General features: G+C 43.1%; 1 protein-coding gene across 2 annotated transcripts in view; it reads right to left on the bottom strand.

Annotated features, from left to right (window-relative positions):
* Positions 1–4,911, bottom strand: part of PHEX (phosphate regulating endopeptidase homolog X-linked) — a 220,965-nt gene extending 216,054 nt beyond the window's left edge. Inside the window, exons 1-2 of one of the 2 annotated variants that reach the window (XM_045050691.1) lie at positions 3,857–4,911; positions 1,186–3,006 (exon numbers count right to left, since the gene is read on the bottom strand). In XM_045050691.1, the coding sequence (XP_044906626.1) occupies positions 1,186–1,303 (118 nt within the window). In that variant the 5' untranslated portion in view covers positions 1,304–3,006; positions 3,857–4,911. The remainder of the gene's footprint in view (positions 1–1,185; positions 3,007–3,856) is intronic. The other variant, XM_045050690.1, reaches the window with a different exon arrangement.
* Positions 4,912–17,433: the final 12,522 nt, after the last annotated feature.

Here is a 17,433-nt window from a genome sequence, read left to right as displayed (position 1 = left end):
CCTGTTTGTACTTCAGGGTAGGACACATCTAAATCCCAAGTGCCGAGAAATCTCAGAAAAGTGTTTGAGAGCCACAAATTCAGTTGCAGGAGTAGGAGGTTAGCTGTATATTGAAAGCAATAAACCTATCTAATTTCCTAAATCTTCAGCCACAGAAAACATGGAAAGGTGGTTGGCTGCTTTTAGCAGAGTTTTCAACCACGCAACCCTAACTCTTTTAAAGTTTAATCACTGATTTCCCTTGCCAAAACAAACATGGCCTCCTGAAACCTGTACAAGCCAAAGAAGGTTTCCAGGCTTGCTGTATTTCAGACTGCACCTAAACTCTCCTAAATATAGGGCTTGTTCCTATATACCTTTCAAGCTAATGAAATAGTATGGGCTGTATGACAAAAACACAAAGGGTAATAATCAAGGGCTCAAAATGCCTACAATTTTAGAACACCTGTGTCCCCTTTCCAAGACATTTCATTCTTATTCATAGGAATGTGCTTTTCATCACATATGCTCTCTGGGTACATCATTCTCACCAAGAGTCATTACAATAATTGAATCCCAGTACCTTTCAAATGCTGGAAGGAAAACCTCTGTTTTCCTTCATATTAATTTTTAAATCTACTAGAAAGGCAGAGTTAACATTTCATCCCACCAGAGTCACTGGATTAGAAAGGCACTGAAGAATATCATCAAGGTTCATGTTTAAAGACTGCTTTGTATTTTTTTTTTTTAGTTAAATTTCATAATTCGTTCAGGCAAACATTAACAAAAATCAAAGGGGCAAAAAATTCCAGCATAGTTTTGATCACAATGTAAAAGTCTCTCCTCACAAAATAAAGTATCTGACTATGAAATCACAAACATTCATTCTGCTAAATGTAAAATGTAACGCGTAAAGAAAATGTTTGCCCAGTACGACCGAATCCTCCAGCCGCCGGAAGCCACTTTATACCCATTTCACATTATGGACTATATGCCTCGTGCTTGGGCGTATTTATTCATTCCGCGTCCTAAAGAAAAGGCCCCTTTCGCACTTGCATATTTAATAGAAGCTAAGGCCACACCACCTACTAACACGTGCAAGCGGCCCCCCACCCCCCGCCTGCATCCTGACAAGGTTTGCCAGGATAAAGCACAAGGACACTTAACTGCACTCGCCCTGTTCCCTGGCCTCACCGCCCCACTTACCTAGAAAGAGGATCGTGCCCAGCACCAGAGTGCCACCAATGAACACAACCAGGGCGATTCGAGTACCTCTGTTGGCTGTTTTTCCAGGCTCCGTGCTGCTCCCCATTTCTGCTTCCATCAGGAGGGACGTAGAGAACACGCGAAGAGAAAGTCACTTTTTGTGGTTTGGTGGCTGGTTTCAAGAACCTGTGAGACGTTGACATCCAAGGTTCTCTTGCTCTTCTACTAAAAGACAGCTTTAAAAAATCCCGTCAGAAAATCTTCCCTCGCCACCCTTTCTCAAATATTTCTTCACAAATGAAATAAAAGAAACCCAAAATATTGGTTGCCTTGGCTTTCCCCCTGACCAGACAAAACAAACAGTGGTTGCTTTATCTTGGGGCTCTCCCCCCAGCAAAGTCCCTCTCAACCGATTGTTTGGCAGGCTCTTCTCTCAGGCGTTCTGAGTGTACATGTTTTACTATGCTGCTGAACAGATGTTTTAGCTATTTAAATGTATAGTCACTTGGGGAGGAAAAAACAATTGTCTTTATCAAAACTGGATTCTCATCAAACTCTTCCAAACCATGATAAGTTAGGTGGCAAGGATTCTCCGGACCCACTTTAAGGTCTCAATGAATCACGTAATTCTTTTGCAATAATCATTCTGCTCGCCTGAATTGTCTCCATCAAAGATATTGTTTCTGTGTGCAAGTCCCTTTTTAAAGCCCTCTAAGAGTTCCTGGGATATCCTGGAGCATTTTATTTTAGGAACTTTGTGTATGACGGCATGTGCCAAAAATCAGAGTCACAGTCCAGTGCAGTGCAAAGTAGCAATTAAGACAACCTACGGAGGCTGATGGTTTTGACTGGAATTTTTTTTAAGGAAAAGGAAAAAGCATTTTCTCTCTGTGGTGCTAGGAATTGTACAGAACGCGGGTAAGTGATCGAATTCGGCTTATTAGCAACCACAGAAGAGATGGTAAAAGATTTTTTCTTCCCTGCATGTTTTGATGGAAAGTGCCCCCAGGTATTTTGTCCTCCAGTCCCACGGAGGGAGCCATTGGTTCATAGTTTTGTGTTTACATAAAATGCCCATTTCAGCAGATTCTGCAGGATAAAATCAAAGGCAATTTGTCTCTCTGGAAAGACTGAGTTAATGACTGGGTCTTTGATTTCTTTAATTATGCTAACAATTTAAATTATGACAATCTGCTTTCTTCATGGGGAAGGGCAACTGAGATCCCAATGCTATTGAAATGATTCCGATTTTATTATCCAGTGATACAAATATCATTAATTCTCAACACAATTACTACTTATCTGCTTTTGTTTCACTATAGGTCACAGTGGGGGTGGGGGTGGAGGCTCAGTCTGAAAGCCAGTAGAGCACAGTTCTCATGCAAAACTTGTGCCCATGGCCTTGTGTGTCACACCAGAGCTAGCAGATGCTGGTGAGCCCGGTATAACATGGCCACGTGTTCATGGTCCTATCCGGCTGGTGTTGGTCAGGTCTTAGATCCTTAGCATGGGATTCTTCTGAGGTTTATTCCAAAGCACATCCTACCTTACTTTCTGCTCATTTCATGTTGCTCCAAAGCCAGAAAAGCATAAGCGTTTGTCCAAATTATGACATCACAGTATATTGTAGATATTATGTGCTCATTAGCTGTTGATGTTATTTTGTTGCTGTTACACCATACACATCTTAGCAGGCCTTTGGCTCCTAGGATGGGATTCTCAGAAGAGTTTTTGGACTTGACTCCATAGTACTTCTTAAGACTGTGAGCTCCATGAAGTCAGGAATCATGTCCATCAAGTTCAATGCTACAGCCCCAGCACCTACAGCCCATGGCCCATAGCAGTGAAGGGAGAAATAAGAACAAGGAAAATCAGGCAAGTTAGCTCCAGACATTCACTCTTAAAAAGCAGCTTCAGGAAACTCAGATGTTAGTGTCTGGGGGTCTCTCAGGCTCCCAATTCCTTCTAAATGCTCAAATGATAACGATACATCACCTAGGTGTAGCACTTTCATATCCCATTTTAACTTCATGGTAAACTTACGTGCTTGATGGCAAAGGTATTTTTTTTTTAATCTCTGGTTTGCAAATGACAACACTGAGACCCAAGGACCAGCCTCAAGCAGCATAGCAAACTCAGGAAAGGGAAAGCTGGGGAGAGAGGATCACTGCCATACACTGTTTGCCTGCTTGAGAGAGGTCCCTGTGCACGTGGGAGAGGCCATACACACAAACGTGACACCAGGACCCACCTCTTCCAGCTTTCCTTTCTTCTCTAAGTCTCCTCACACCTTCTGGGTCCAGACTAGCATGCAGTGGTGGCTGCTGGTTGCCGGCTGGGGTAGCTTCACCCACCTTGGAATGGTGATTTCCCCAGAGGTGAGGGCAATGGGGACTTACCCTGATCTACACCTATCCATCACTTAACCACATGAAATCATTCCTGAACTCTCAATTGCAAAGTGAAAAGCCATTAAACCAAAAAATACTTCCATTAATTGTAATAGGAAAACTACGATGCAGTCCATCCCAAACTAAGATATGCAAATGCAGAAAGAAAATGTATTAACTCAACAATGAAAACAAGCCTATAAAAGTAATCACTTTTGCGGTGTTGAAAATAAATACAGTTTGTTCATGTAATGCAAGAAATGAAGTTTTATTTTACTCACCAAAGGAATAAGGAAGACTTGAGAGTGGGTGAGGATTGGTAGGAGAAATGGTGCCAGTGAATCACCCATTAGAAGGTGCAGTCTTCATTCTGTGCCATTTTCTGCATTAATTTTTCTACCTTTTGGGAGAGGTCAATTATCTTTCACTCAAACTACATTGAAAAACACATTTGTAGCACAGACGGGGTGCCTGGCTGGTTCAGTCAGTGGAGCTTGCTACTCATGATCTAGGGTTGTGGGTTCAAGCCCCGCATTGGGTATAGAAATTACTTTTTAAAAAATCTTAAAGAGAAAAGAAAAAAGTTGTAGCTCAGAAAAAAATTATGGCAAAATAAAGAAGTTCAAAGTACAGAGAAATATAATGAGTGCTTACAAGAGACAAAAGCAAGGGTTTGCAATCTAGGGCACATGGACCAAATCGGGCCCATTGCCTATTTTTGTAAATAAAGTTTTATTGAAATAAAGTCACCCCCATTCAGTTACATACTGTCTACAATGGCTTTCATGCTACAAGGTCAGAGTCGAGTCGCTCTGCAACACAGATATGACCCATGAAGCTTATTTACTCTCTGGCCCTTTACGGAAACCATGGACTAAAGAGCAATAGAAGATACTACCTACGTGGCACACATACAGAAAGCAGAATGTTCACTCGCACTCAGCCGGCTTCTCAAAACCGTTCCATTTGATGTTCTCTGAATACAAGCTGTCGTGTTAGGGAAATTGGTCAATGTGTCTTTGTCTAAAACTGTATTAAAACTATGGCATATTACTTAGTGTGTTTTGGGGTAGAGTGTCATACTGGGATAAAAAAGGAGGATGTCAAAAAATTTTATAATTTCTCAAGAGCTGTGAAAATTAGTTAACTGAAAAGTCACTCTGCAGGGAAGTCCGCTTAATAATCTGGTGTGCACCCACTCAATTGTTTCAATTAAGAACCTTCAGGATCGGGGCACCTGGGTGGCTCAGTCAGTTGAACGTCTGACCCCTGATTTCAGCTCAGGTCATGATCCCAGGGTCATGGGTTCCAGCCCTGTGTTGAGTATACAGCCTGCTTAAGATTCTCTCTCTCTCCCTCTGCCCCTCTCCTCCGCTCACACAAGTTGTCTCTCTAAAATAAATACATACATACATACATAAATACATAAATCTAAAAAAATATTTTTAAAAGAACATCCAGGACTATCTGGAGCTTTAACTAGAATCGGTCAATGGAATCAGCAGAAATTTCTTGAGCATTTCTCGGGTGCCTGGCCCCATACAAGGCCCTGTGAGGGAAGACAAAGAAGCCATGCCAGAGATTCCAGACTGGCAAACTGGACTCAGTCACAAAAATATGCAAAACCCTTGGCAACTTAGTCACAGAACACTAAAGGCCAACAAGTGTCCAGGGAAGTAGAAATTCCTGAAGGCCAGATTTGTTGGGGAGACTTCCAGGGGGACCCGCAAGAACGGACAGCTTGAGGGGAAAGAAAGGCTTCCAGACAGGCCAAAGCCCGCTCCAACATGGGACTTGCCTGGGCATTTACATCTCTCCCCGCCGGACTCACAGGTAAGATCATTTATCCAGAAGTAAGTGAATCCCGCAACCTGTGCCCTGCCTCAGTGGCCGGGAGGACAACTGAAGCTGAGTCTTTATGCTAGACGAGCGCATCTGCTCGTTACTTGGCTGTGCAGGGTCTTCTGTTTCAGGCAGTAAAATCCCATGTGAGCTGCAATTTCAGTAAGGAAGAAGGAAATTCAAAACCTGAAAAATGTATTCATCCATCCCCTGGAAGGAGGAGGGAGAGAGGGAGGGAAGAAAGAGAAAGAGCTAAATGCCGAAAACTAGAAAACTCGAGAGCTGAGGGCTGTGGCGGAGCTCTGTTACTTGTTGGCAGGTCCTTCAGACTAGGGAGGGTTCCAGTCCCAGGCCTTCCACCAAAGAGACTCATTACTTACATTATCTCTGATCTTTTTCAACATCTTTCTTAGCTAGGTGTTCTGTCTCCTTTTACAGATGAGGAAACTGAAGTTCGGAGCTATTAAGTGATTTGCCCAAGGTCACACAGCAGGTATTTGTCTCAAGGCCTGAGAGGTTTCAAATTCCAACCTCTTTTCTCTCTGCCCTGTTACTTGATAAATTTGCTTATCTACCTCAAGTAATTAGTGAAGGTGGGTGTAGCATGTCAAAATGACTCTTGAGACCTAGAAAAAGCGATAAACTATGCCTCCTGTAATTCTCTTGTTGAAAAGACTAATTATCAGCTCTTATTTCCTTAACAGGAACAGCAGTCATCATTAAATGAGGAAAACCTTTGTTCAGTTGGGCAGCAAGAATAGCAATGCACAAAATATCTCCTGATTTGCTGATGCTCATAAGTGAACACTAGGACAGGTATATAAATATGAAAGGCTTTCTATCCGTGTATTGTACTGTTCACTTCTGAGCCTAAAGGGGGATTTCATTTCGTTTTCTCTTTTGATTTTATAACACTTTTTTTTAACGTTTATTCATTTTTGAGAGACAGAGCATAAGTGGGGGAGAGGCAGAGAGAGAGGAAGACACAGAATCACAAGCAGGCTCCAGGCCGTGAGCGGTCAGCACAGAGCCTGATGCGGGTCTGAAACTTGAACCGCGAGATCATGACCTGAGCCGAACTCAGATGCTTAACAAACTGAGTCACCCAGGCGCCCCTGGGGGGATTTTTATTTCTTGATTTTCTCACACCCTTGGCCATACAGCTTCTTCAGTGCACATTCACGTCATGTGTATTATCCCCAGTCCTTACAGCAGTCTTATGGTATAAGAATCTTCTCTGTTTTACACTCAAGGACAGGGAAGCTGTCAGAGGATAGGTAATATTCCCAAGGTCACATGGTGGGCAAATTGTCAGTGCCCAGTGGGAACTCAAATCTGTCGAACTCTTGTTTGGAAATGTACCCAGGATTTGTTTTTAACAGGTATAGTAAGATGACAGACACAGAGAAAGGCTTTGAAAGAACAGTTTATTACTCGCAGTTTTTGAGAGGAAGGGGCATGCCATGTCACACAGGGCCACATGGGGAAGCACTGGGGTTGGTCAGGTGGCAGAAGGAGCAAGGGGAAAGTATGCACAAAAGCCTTTTATTGTGGTTTTCAAAAAAAGAAATGGGCAGGCAGGTTAAGCAGCTGAGGCAGGCTTAGGAAGGTCAAATTTGAATAATGAATAATGTCAGCAGGTGGTGGTCTATAGGAGGGGTCTCTAGTTGTCAAGCACCTGGCCTTGGTGTGATTTAGGTTCTGGGTGGATGATGTCCTGGACTGCAGGAGCCTGAGAAAAGGAGGCAGGTGAGGGGATGGATGCAGAATTGGTTGGTTTGCATTTCTTTTTTTTTTTTCTTCCTCTCTCTCTCTCTCTTTTTCTTAAATGGGGGAGGGGCAGAGAGAGGAGAGAGAGAGAATCCCAAGCAGGCTCCTCACTGCCAGCGTGGAGCCCGATGAGGGACTCGAAACCATGAACCGCAAGATCATGACCTCAGCCAAAACCGAGCCTGCCGCTCACCTGCTCACCAGCTCACCTAAACCACCCAGGTGCCCCGGGTTGGTTTGCATTTCAAAGGCACGCTACAAGGCAAGTCATTTACTATCCCTAGGAATTAGCTAATCTGGGAGGCCCTCCCTGCGGGTCCACTAGGTCCAAAGATGTCAAAGACTCACAAAGTATAGAAAATTAAAGACATGAGTAGCACAGCTCCAAAACCCTTCAGACCTTTCCCAAAACATTCTACTGCATAGCATTCTACTGAAATGTAATAACTGTTCATCCAAGTAGTGTTTCCATGCTACATCCTCAAAGTGATCAGATCCACCCTGACCCCTTGGTTAGACTACTAGGATACAGAAGTTTGTATGCCTTTGATTAATTACAGCCAACGGTTCAAGGATGGCTTACTCGGATGTTTAATGAAAGCAAGAATCTCCTGGAAGCCTGGTTTAAACACAGATGAGTGGGCTCTATCCCTCGAGTGTGTTTCAGTAGCTCTTGGATGGTCTGAAATGTGTATTTCTTTTTTTTTTAAGTTTATTTATTTTGAGAGGAGGGGAAGGGCAGAGAGAGAGAGAGGGAGAGAGAGAATCCCAAGCAGACTCCACACTGTCAGCGCAGAGCCCAATGTGGGGCTTGAACTCACAAACCATGAGATCATGAGCTGAGCTGAAATCGAGAGTCAGACACTTAACCAACTGAGCCATCCAGGTGCCCCTGAAATATGTAGTTCCAACAAGCTTCCAGGTGATGCTAATGCCGTCGGACTTAAGACCACATTTTGAGGACCGCCGGCTTAGAAACACCATTGAATCTTTCAGTAAGGCAAACTGAAGAACTAACAAAACTAAACATTAAACTTATGTAGCGAACCCAGGGATGACATTCAAAATATTTAACAAGATTTAAATAATTAAAGAGCCAACCTGTTATGACTTGGTTAAAATAACATTTGTTAACTAGAACACAGGGTGCTAGATTGTGAGCCATGGTTCAACAAACGACTGCAGAAGAAATTGAAATGGAGAAGTTTCTTACTTGCCCAGCATGGAGGTCGTGGAGGACGTGCTCGGCAATGCCTCAGAGCAGGACATGGGGAGGTCAAGGCAGAGCACACAGAGAAAGAGGCAGGACCTGGGCACATGCCTTCATTAGGCCCTGTGGGTGGAGCGCTTTGGGGTTCCCAGGCCAAGGCCAAATTGGTCACTTCAAACTAAAAAGGGCAGAATTGCGGTAAGCCTCGAGGAGGTTTATCTAAGGGGCACCCTGAGGGGCGAGGGCGACCGTTCCTCGATAAGGGCTGCTGGGGAAATCCGATCAGGAACTTACATGTGTCTGTGATCCTGTGGGCTGTTATCCAGGGCATGTGCTTGCGTGAGGGGTGAGGGTCAACTGAAGGTCCCCACGGGCTGCTTGGCCAAACAAAATGGATGTCTAGGCAACAGCACCATGGGGTAGCTTAGCTAAACGCTCCAACAGGCACTACTTCTTAGCTGCTGGATCTGCAGGGGCCCAGGGGAGGGGCTGGGGTGGATGAGGCTGCCAGGAGGGCCTGGAGCCATTGCCAAGTAAGGACGCATTTCAACAGTTAACAACAGCTACAGCCACACCAGCGGGAGCCAACTGAATTGCGATCCTGAGTCAAATTTCAAATGAACTTATGATGGTGCTTTAAGGCCCTTCGGCAGCGGCTGTCAGCCTGTGGGAAAATGTCCAAGTGTGTCACATGGAACTCCTGCGTGACTGAACCCTCACAATCCTCCAGTCATTCTAAACCCCTTCAAGTTCCGAGACACACCCAACTTCATCCAGCCTTTGTGCTCTCAGAAAAAAGATTTTTGCCTGGAAAACCATTTCCTGAGAAACTCAGATTCGTCTTTTAAGACTTAGTTCAGACTCCTTTGGAAAGCGTCCTAAACCCCTGTTCTTATCCAGGTCATGGAGTGACCTGTCACATCACTTGGATTGTATGATGATGAGATCTCTATAGGGATCCACCCCATTAGACTACAAGCAAGCATGGGGCAGGCGTTTACCATAAGGCATCAGTTTTAAGAGGGACTTTTTTTCAAGCCTTAACATCTCTAGAAGTAGAGTGTACCTCTTATTTACACAGCATTTTTCTCTCTTAATGGTATATAGTATGGTAGTACATCTTACAATCAATTGTATCTTAGATTCAACGAAATAAGCTTTTTTTTCCTTCCCTGTACCCACGTCTCTTTGGGCAATACTGAGCATGTAGGATACGCTTTGGCTCTCAGCTTCACTCTGACCTTCTAGCATGTTCAATGTCAAGGCCACAGACAACATCTTCCGGGCTCCCTTGCCATCTGAGTTCTGGATTCTGTCAGTGGAAGGCATTCTTGGGCAGGAGGCAGGTAAAAGTCTGCTCCAGATTTTGCCAGCTGTTCCTGCTCCTACCGGTGGCTCCAGCAGTCAACAGCGGGCTCCTGCAACAGCGGGGGCAGAGGCAACAGCAGCAGAGGCATAGGGCCACCGGTGCCCACGGACTCCAGAAGCATCAGCAGGACTGTGGCTCCCGGAGCCCCAGTCAGGCAGCAGCCGCAGGGGCAAGTGTTTCTGCGGACTCCGGGTCCACACATTTCCTCCTTTGCTAGCAATAGCAGCTTTCTGAAGTTACAGAACTCTGAGTGCCATCGTCCCCTCTTTGCTCCTTCTGCCAATTGGTTCTGATACCTTTAGAACCAATTCTCTGCATTAAACACACCCTCTTTATGGGGCACCTGGGTGGCCCAATGGGTTGAGCATCTGACTTCGGCTCAGGTCATGATCTCGCAGCTCGTGAGTTTGAGCCTCACATCGGGCTCTGTGCGGACAGCTCAGAGCCTGGAGCCTGCTTCGGATTCTGTGTCTCCCTCTCTCTGCCCCTCCCCTGCTCACACTCTGTCTCTGTCTCTCTCTCTCTCTCTTTCTCTAAAATAAATAAACATTAAAAAATGCAAATACACCCTCTTTAAGATACGCAGAGTGGTTTCTGCTTTCCTGACCGAACACTGACAGCCATGGTTCCCTTCCCTGTCCTTCTGTAACTGCCAGCAGTGCCATTCAGGTTGATGCCGATCTCCATGCTCCCAGGCAGCACAGCACAGTGGTGACAGTGGTTAAGTGCATGGCATCCATGAGTGAACTTCCTGGGCTAGATTCCTAGCATTCGCTGCTACCTACTTCTATGTGACCTTGAGAAAATTGCCTAATCTCTCAGGTTCTCAGTTTTGTCATCGGACAAAAGGGGATAACAATAATCTTTGTCTTCTAGCGTTATCATAAGATGAGGTTCTTAAAAAGGTGCCTGAAGAAATGTCAGGCATCATTATTATTGTGCCTTTTAACAGTTCAGATGTTTTGTCACACGCCTAAATATACCTGTGGATGCTTCCTGGTGTTTGTTTGTTTTTAATTCTTATTCAGGGCTATCTATGCCAATGGGAAGTATTCAGTGCAGATCGACTGGAGGAGGGAAGGAGGAAGGGAGGGGGGAAGGGGAACAGAGGAGAGGACAGGAGAGAGGAAGAGAAGAAGGGAAAGGCCCTGAGGGCTCAGGGCAGCAGCTCCTTTCCAAGAGGCATAGAATTATTTCAGTATTTTAAGAAGCAGCAGAGCCATCCAGTTGCTTACCAACAGAACACCAGGCTGGCTCCCTTCCTCATCCATGATCTTAAAGTCACACCACCTCCTACTCTTCCCCAACACAAGATGCACAGATTAATTCTGCCAAAGGCAGTGCAATGGTTTTCTCTTTCCTTGGAAGGTATGTCAAAGTGGTGCCTGTCCTTCATATCTGGAATACATACAGAATGTGTACAAAGCGGTAAGAAAAGACAGATCACCCAATAGAAAAAGTGAACCAAAGATTTTGAAGAGACACTTAAAAAAGAGGTTCTCCAAGTGACCAATAAACATTAGAAAAGCAGCTCAACTTCATTAGCCCTTAAGGAAATGCAAATTAGAACCACAACAGTGTCCCCTCTTCTCTGGTTCTTTCTCTTGCTCTTCACCACAGACCCTGGTCATCCTCCAATTCTAGTTGGTTGTGTTCCTATTGGCTGTAAAAATAGCCAAGTGTGAACACACACCTGTCTGTTTTCTCCTGTCTTTGAGCCACTTGGAGGCTTCCTCATGGTCCGGACATCTTTACACCCCTGGGACTTTCCAGAGAAGGCACTTAACATTGCAGGATGAATGCAACTGGAATCTCAGAGATGACTGAAAAGCTAGCCTGAACAGGCTGGGTTCAGAATGTGACTTTGCAGCTGGGATGAAAAGAAAGGAATAGAGAGTAGCGATAATGAACCTTTTCTCTGAAGTTACTAGACATCATCAAGGACAAGAGGGAAATTATTTCTTGTTCATGTCTCATCTGCCATAATAACTCACCATTGTATTCCTTAATGTCAAGTGTTCTCTGAGTGCACTGAACCTGGTTTTTATCAAATGAAGACCTATTCCTTTTCTCTAGAACTTTCTGCCAATCGAATACTCTCAGTGGGGGGAAAAAAGGATGCATGCCCATTACATAGGGCATCTTCTACAAATGGAGGAAGGGAACTAAGATTTTCAAATATCAACTGATTATTTTCAGTTTCTTATTTATTTGTTTGTTTCTTTTAGAGAGAGAGCCTGTATGCATGAGAGCAAGGGAGGGGGCAGGGAGAGAGAGAGAGAGAGAGAGAGAGGGAGAGAGAGAGGGAGAGAGAGAGAGAGAGAGAGAGAGAGAGAGAGAGAGAGAGAGAGAGAGAATCTTAAGCAGTCTCCATGCTCAGTGCGGAGACCCATGCAGGCCTCAATCCCACCACCCTGGGATCATGACCTGAGCCAAAATCAAGTCAGATGCTCCCCCAAAAGAGCCATCCAGGCACCCCTATTTTCAGTTTCATAAAGCATGTGAAAATTTTTGACTCTACAAAGAGCTTGTTTGACACAATATAATATTTGCCATTATTCTTCCAAACATAGCTTTTATGAGTACTCACTCACTGTCCATATTTTTAAACATGTTTTATGCAGTTCCTCAGGCTCATTCCTACACTGTGGGATCTGAGATCGGGGCGCAAATGCATCCATACACCATTTAAAGCTGTAAATCAGGCTACAAACCATTAAATACATCCTCTCCTAACGTGTAAGTATCTCGCTTCTACACCTGGAAGGCCAGGTTCCAATTCAGAATTCTCAAACTCTGTGCAGTTCAATGCAAAAACATGTTGGCAGGCCAGGGCCCTCAGCCCACCACCTTTTCTCTGCTCATACCCCCAGCAGCAGCACCTGCCAGAGCCCAGGAGGAGTCTTCCATCAGAAAGATGGGATTAAAACTGAGAAAGAGACCCCCATGGGCCCTGGAAGTGTGCTCTGAGTGGTTTGGGCAGGAAATTTCAAGTCTCGGGGATACAAACTGTGTTCTAGAAGGGGACACAGGCACACCCCTTGGCACGGCAGACAGCTCACCCAGTGGTGAGGGGCACAGCTATTAGGACAGCCTCAGTGAAAGGCCTCTTGAAACCAGGACCCAGGGCAGGGGTCCTCTTGCCCAGTTCTCAGGGCAAAACTGTAGCCCTTATCACACAGCTTACACTTTACATCATTTCACATCCAACCTACTCAAATAGATTTAACCTACAAGAATTTTTTTATGTTTTATTTTTTATTTAAGTTTACTTATTTATTTTGAGAGAGAGAGAGTGAACAGGGGAGGGGCAGAGAGAGGGAGAGAGAATCCCAAGCAGGCTCTGCACTGTTGTAACAGAGACAGATGCGGGGCTTAATCCCACGAACCGTAATTGGTGACCTGAGCTGAAATCAAGACTCGGATGCTCAACCTCCCCAGGCACCCCTGCAAGAGTTTGTTTGTTTGTTTTAAGAGAAATCTAGATGTCAGGTGTTGGGAATGAGCTACCCACTGCACCCAAGGGACTGCACAGCTGAAACAAAAAGGAAAAGATCTATGAGGCATTCTTAAATAAAGTAATTTATGCAAGTTCATTTGTTGAAGGAGCAATGTTGTTCAACATGTCCAATTGCAGGAATGTTTTATTGTGCTGGTATTATATAAAATTTATCAGGTGATATATGAATTTCAAAAAAACCTAATACATTATCCAAACAGGAAAGATCATTTGTCTTCCCTTGGAGGTGATAAATACTGCATTAAACAACAGACTGCCTCACTGATATTCTTAGCCATGAATTCCATTTGGAGTTTACTGCTCATCTTAAAGGCTTAGCATTATTTAACTGTAATAACCCCCAATCATAACCACTCAGACAATCGATCCCGTTTAATCACTGAGGTTTCTGTAATGTGGAAAAGGCCGGATTATTTTTGTTTGAAGTGAGCATAGCAAGTCTCACAGTATGGTATAATTAAGAACTGTTTACTTTTTCTTAAATTCAGCACCCTCACCCCCACCTCAAAGGCTAGACATTAAAGTACTAAATATAATGATCTTGGAAAACCAAATTGCTATGTTCCTGGCAGTCCTTCCCTGGTTTCCCTTAAACATTTCTATCTGAAATGAGGATGAATAAAAAAAGAAAAAAAAAAGAAACCTGGAAAATATACAGCTATCCCTTCACTGTATCTTCCACCTAACCATCAGAGTTTCCGTTCAAGGACTGAAAAACAGTCCCTCCCTCCTTCCTCTGTCCCTTTTTGGCTATTTTAGATTGTTACCCACATTGTTTCAAATGTCCATGGGGCACACCATGCAGGATCAGGAGACCCCAGCCCGCTATTTTATGTCTGTGAGTTAGTCTCCCCAGGTAGACTGGAGGATGTCTCTGAGGGCCTTAGTCACCTTGATATGTTCAGTATCCCCACCAGGGCCTGACACGTTAGTACCCTTAGTGTTATTGAACAAACAAATGATTATCTTTTTGCCCTCACAGGCTTTATAGTGTTGAGTTATTTGGGCATAAAGAATGTCAGAATCAGTTCCCTGTGTAAGCAAATTAAGTCAGTGTGCTGCCACTACAAGGTTTAGAATCTAAGAGTGAGAAATTGTAGCTATAACATCCTGGATGATTCCATTCAAATCCCACTGGCTAGAGTACGACAGAGAACTCCCAGAACAATGACAAGACTGACAAGGCATGCCCTTGTGAAATCTTTTCTAAGATACACTTCATTTTAATTACATTTTATAATCACCAGGAGACTAGGTTTGGCTAGGCTTTGAGTAATTATACAACATTGCACTTAATACAAGGTTGTTTTTTAGAGGTGAAATTAAAGACATCAGATCCTGGAAATACTTAGAAGGGAATCGTTCTGCATGGGGTTGGAATAGGGGAGCAATACAATATGGCAGCTGATGTTGTTGTTCTTTTAAATGTGTTTTTAACACTGTGAGCTGCCTCTTATCACTTTGGGGAATAGATGAGTTATAGAGTATGAAGAAAGACAGATAACCACATGGATTTCACTGCTTAGCTAAGCACAATTTTGTGGTCTTCAAAAAACTAAGTAATGTTTCTTTTTTAAGGTGGTACATGGGCCCCGGCTTAACACATTTACTAGCACTTGAATTGTTCCCCAGATAGAGCTCTTTTTTTTTTTGGTCGATTTCACATGCTGAACTGCTTTGTCCACAAACTTAATAAACTTAGATATAACTACCACATTTGATTATTTTATGCACAGCATCTTCAGTAATTTGTTATAATGCAGTTGTATAGCCTATGATAACTGATCCCACACAACTTAGGTGTTAATTTAAATGTTTACATTTAATGTGTTTTTCAAAAGTTTATTTATTGTGAGAGAAAGCACGGAAGAGGGGACAAGAGAGAGGGAAAAAGAGAATCACAATCAGGCTTTGTGCTGACAGAACAGCTCAGGCTCAGGCTCATTAAATTTAGCCACCCTAAATTTAATGTTTAAAAATAAATTGGGGCACCTGGGTGGCTCAGTCAGTTAGGCGTCCGACTCTTAATTTCGGCTCAGGTCATGATCTCATGGTTGTGGGATCAAGCCCCATGTCCGGTTCTGCGCTAAATGTGGAGCCTGTTTAAGATTCTCTCCCTCTCTCTCCCTCTGTCCCTCTCCCCTGCTTGCGCTTGCTCTCAAAAAATAAAAATGAATTTTAAAAAATTTAAAATAAATAAATTATATAGTGGGCCATCAGAAAAAAATAATTTCATCTAGCCTGGGATCAGCATCTTTTCCTTTTTGTAATATTCTAGAATAAAATACAATCCATTGGCATTCTGTGGCCATCTGTATATCTTTTTTTAAGTACATTTTTGGCACAGCCCCGTCAAATATCACTTTCTCAAAGTCCAAAAAAGCTGCTGAGCTCAGAAACAGGCCCATGAATAAAAGAATAACTTAATGTAGGACAACAAAGGCATTTCAAACCATTGGTGAATGAATGGACAATTTAATCAAGGGTATCGGGACAAGTGGTGATCACAATGGAACAAAATACCCTCACAACTCACAGCATACCAAAAACAAAATAAAAAAAAAAACCATAAAGACCTTTCCTTGCTCCTACAAAAAAAAAAAAAAAGTTGCCAGGTAAGTGAAAGAATTAATTATAAAAAGCAAAAGTTCAAAACATGGCAGATTGTGTGTGTGTGTGTGTGTGTGTGTGTGTGTGTATGACGAGGCTAGGGAAACGTTTTTAAAACAAGACCAATAAACACAAGCCATAAGGGAAACAGACTGACAAATAGATCTTAATCTCACGGTTTGTGAGTTCGAGTGGGTTCTGCAATGACAGTGTAGAGCCTGCTTGGGATTCTCTCTTTCTCCCTCTCTCTGTCCCTCTCCTCTCTCTAATAAACAAACAAACTTAAAAAATCATTTAGAAAATAAAGAACTCATGTGCATCAAAAAATACCATGAATAAGTAAAAAGATAAAGCATGGCCAACACTAGTCTTCTGATGATTACAAAATGTAATTTTAAAAAAAGGTGCAACTTAGAAATATTTCTCAAGGGTAGACTGGGAATAGATACTCCTAACAATATAAGCAACACAGGATTAGGGCACCTGGGTGGCTCAGTCAGTTAAGCATCTGACTTCGGGTCATGATCTCATGGCTCATGAGTTCAAGTCCCATGTCAGGCTCTGTGCTGACAGCTCGGAGCCTGGAGCCTGCTTCGGATTCTGTGTCTCCCTCTCTCTCTGCCCCTCCCCCACTCACGCTCTGTCTCTGTCTCTGTCTCTCTCTCTCTGTCTCTTTCTCAAAAATAAATAAACATAAGCAACATAGGATTATTATCCTCAACATGTAAACACAATAGATCAACAAGAAAATAAAGCCCAAAGGACAGAAGATAGGCATTTTTCCAAAGAGGAACACTGGCTAGCCAATTAACTTATAAAAATGTGCTCAACCTCATTAGTCATCAGGTAAATGAAAATTTAAACCATTACCATTTCACACTTCTAGGCCAGCAAAAATTTTTAAATCTAACAATACTAGATGTTGAAAATGGAGCAACTTCAATTCTGGTGTACTGTCATAAATGTGTAAATTGGTACTTGATCTAAATTTCCACTTTGGAAAGCAATTTGGCAACATCTAATAAAGTCGAAGCCTGAAGAAGCAACCATGTGAGAAGGTACTGGAAGAGATGTTTGTTTTTAAATGAGTCTACCATGAGGTGCCATTTCTAAAAGAATTGTAAATTTAAAGGCCAGAAACCAAGGTGGGGGGGGGGAGCAGATAGTTATAGGAGACTTGTAGGTCTCCTCTGATAAATGTGGCCAAGTACCTTTCTAACTTCTGATGATTTTGTCTATTACCCCCCCACATGCAGCATTGTTTTAAAGGAGTTCTTTGGCACATAACAGAAACCCACAATAATGTATTTTCCAACCTCTCCATTGCTTTCTTCCTAGTAACATTATTGCAGCATTCTGATTCTTCCATGAGGATGTTGACATTAGTCCTCCAAATTTTGATGGCCTGTGGATTTCAGCCGGGTTAAATGCATTTGTTCCATGAAAGAGAAAGCTGGTCATCTCATTTTGGGTTGTTCATTTCTTCCTATGTCAGTGTCAAAATCAAACATAAATTAGTCACTACTCTTACTGTTAA

The sequence above is a fragment of the Felis catus genome, chromosome X (genome assembly GCF_018350175.1).
Source record: "Felis catus isolate Fca126 chromosome X, F.catus_Fca126_mat1.0, whole genome shotgun sequence".
NCBI lineage: Eukaryota > Metazoa > Chordata > Mammalia > Carnivora > Felidae > Felis > Felis catus.
Note: the sequence above shows the minus strand (reverse complement) of the source record. Positions and strands in the feature narration are given on the sequence as shown.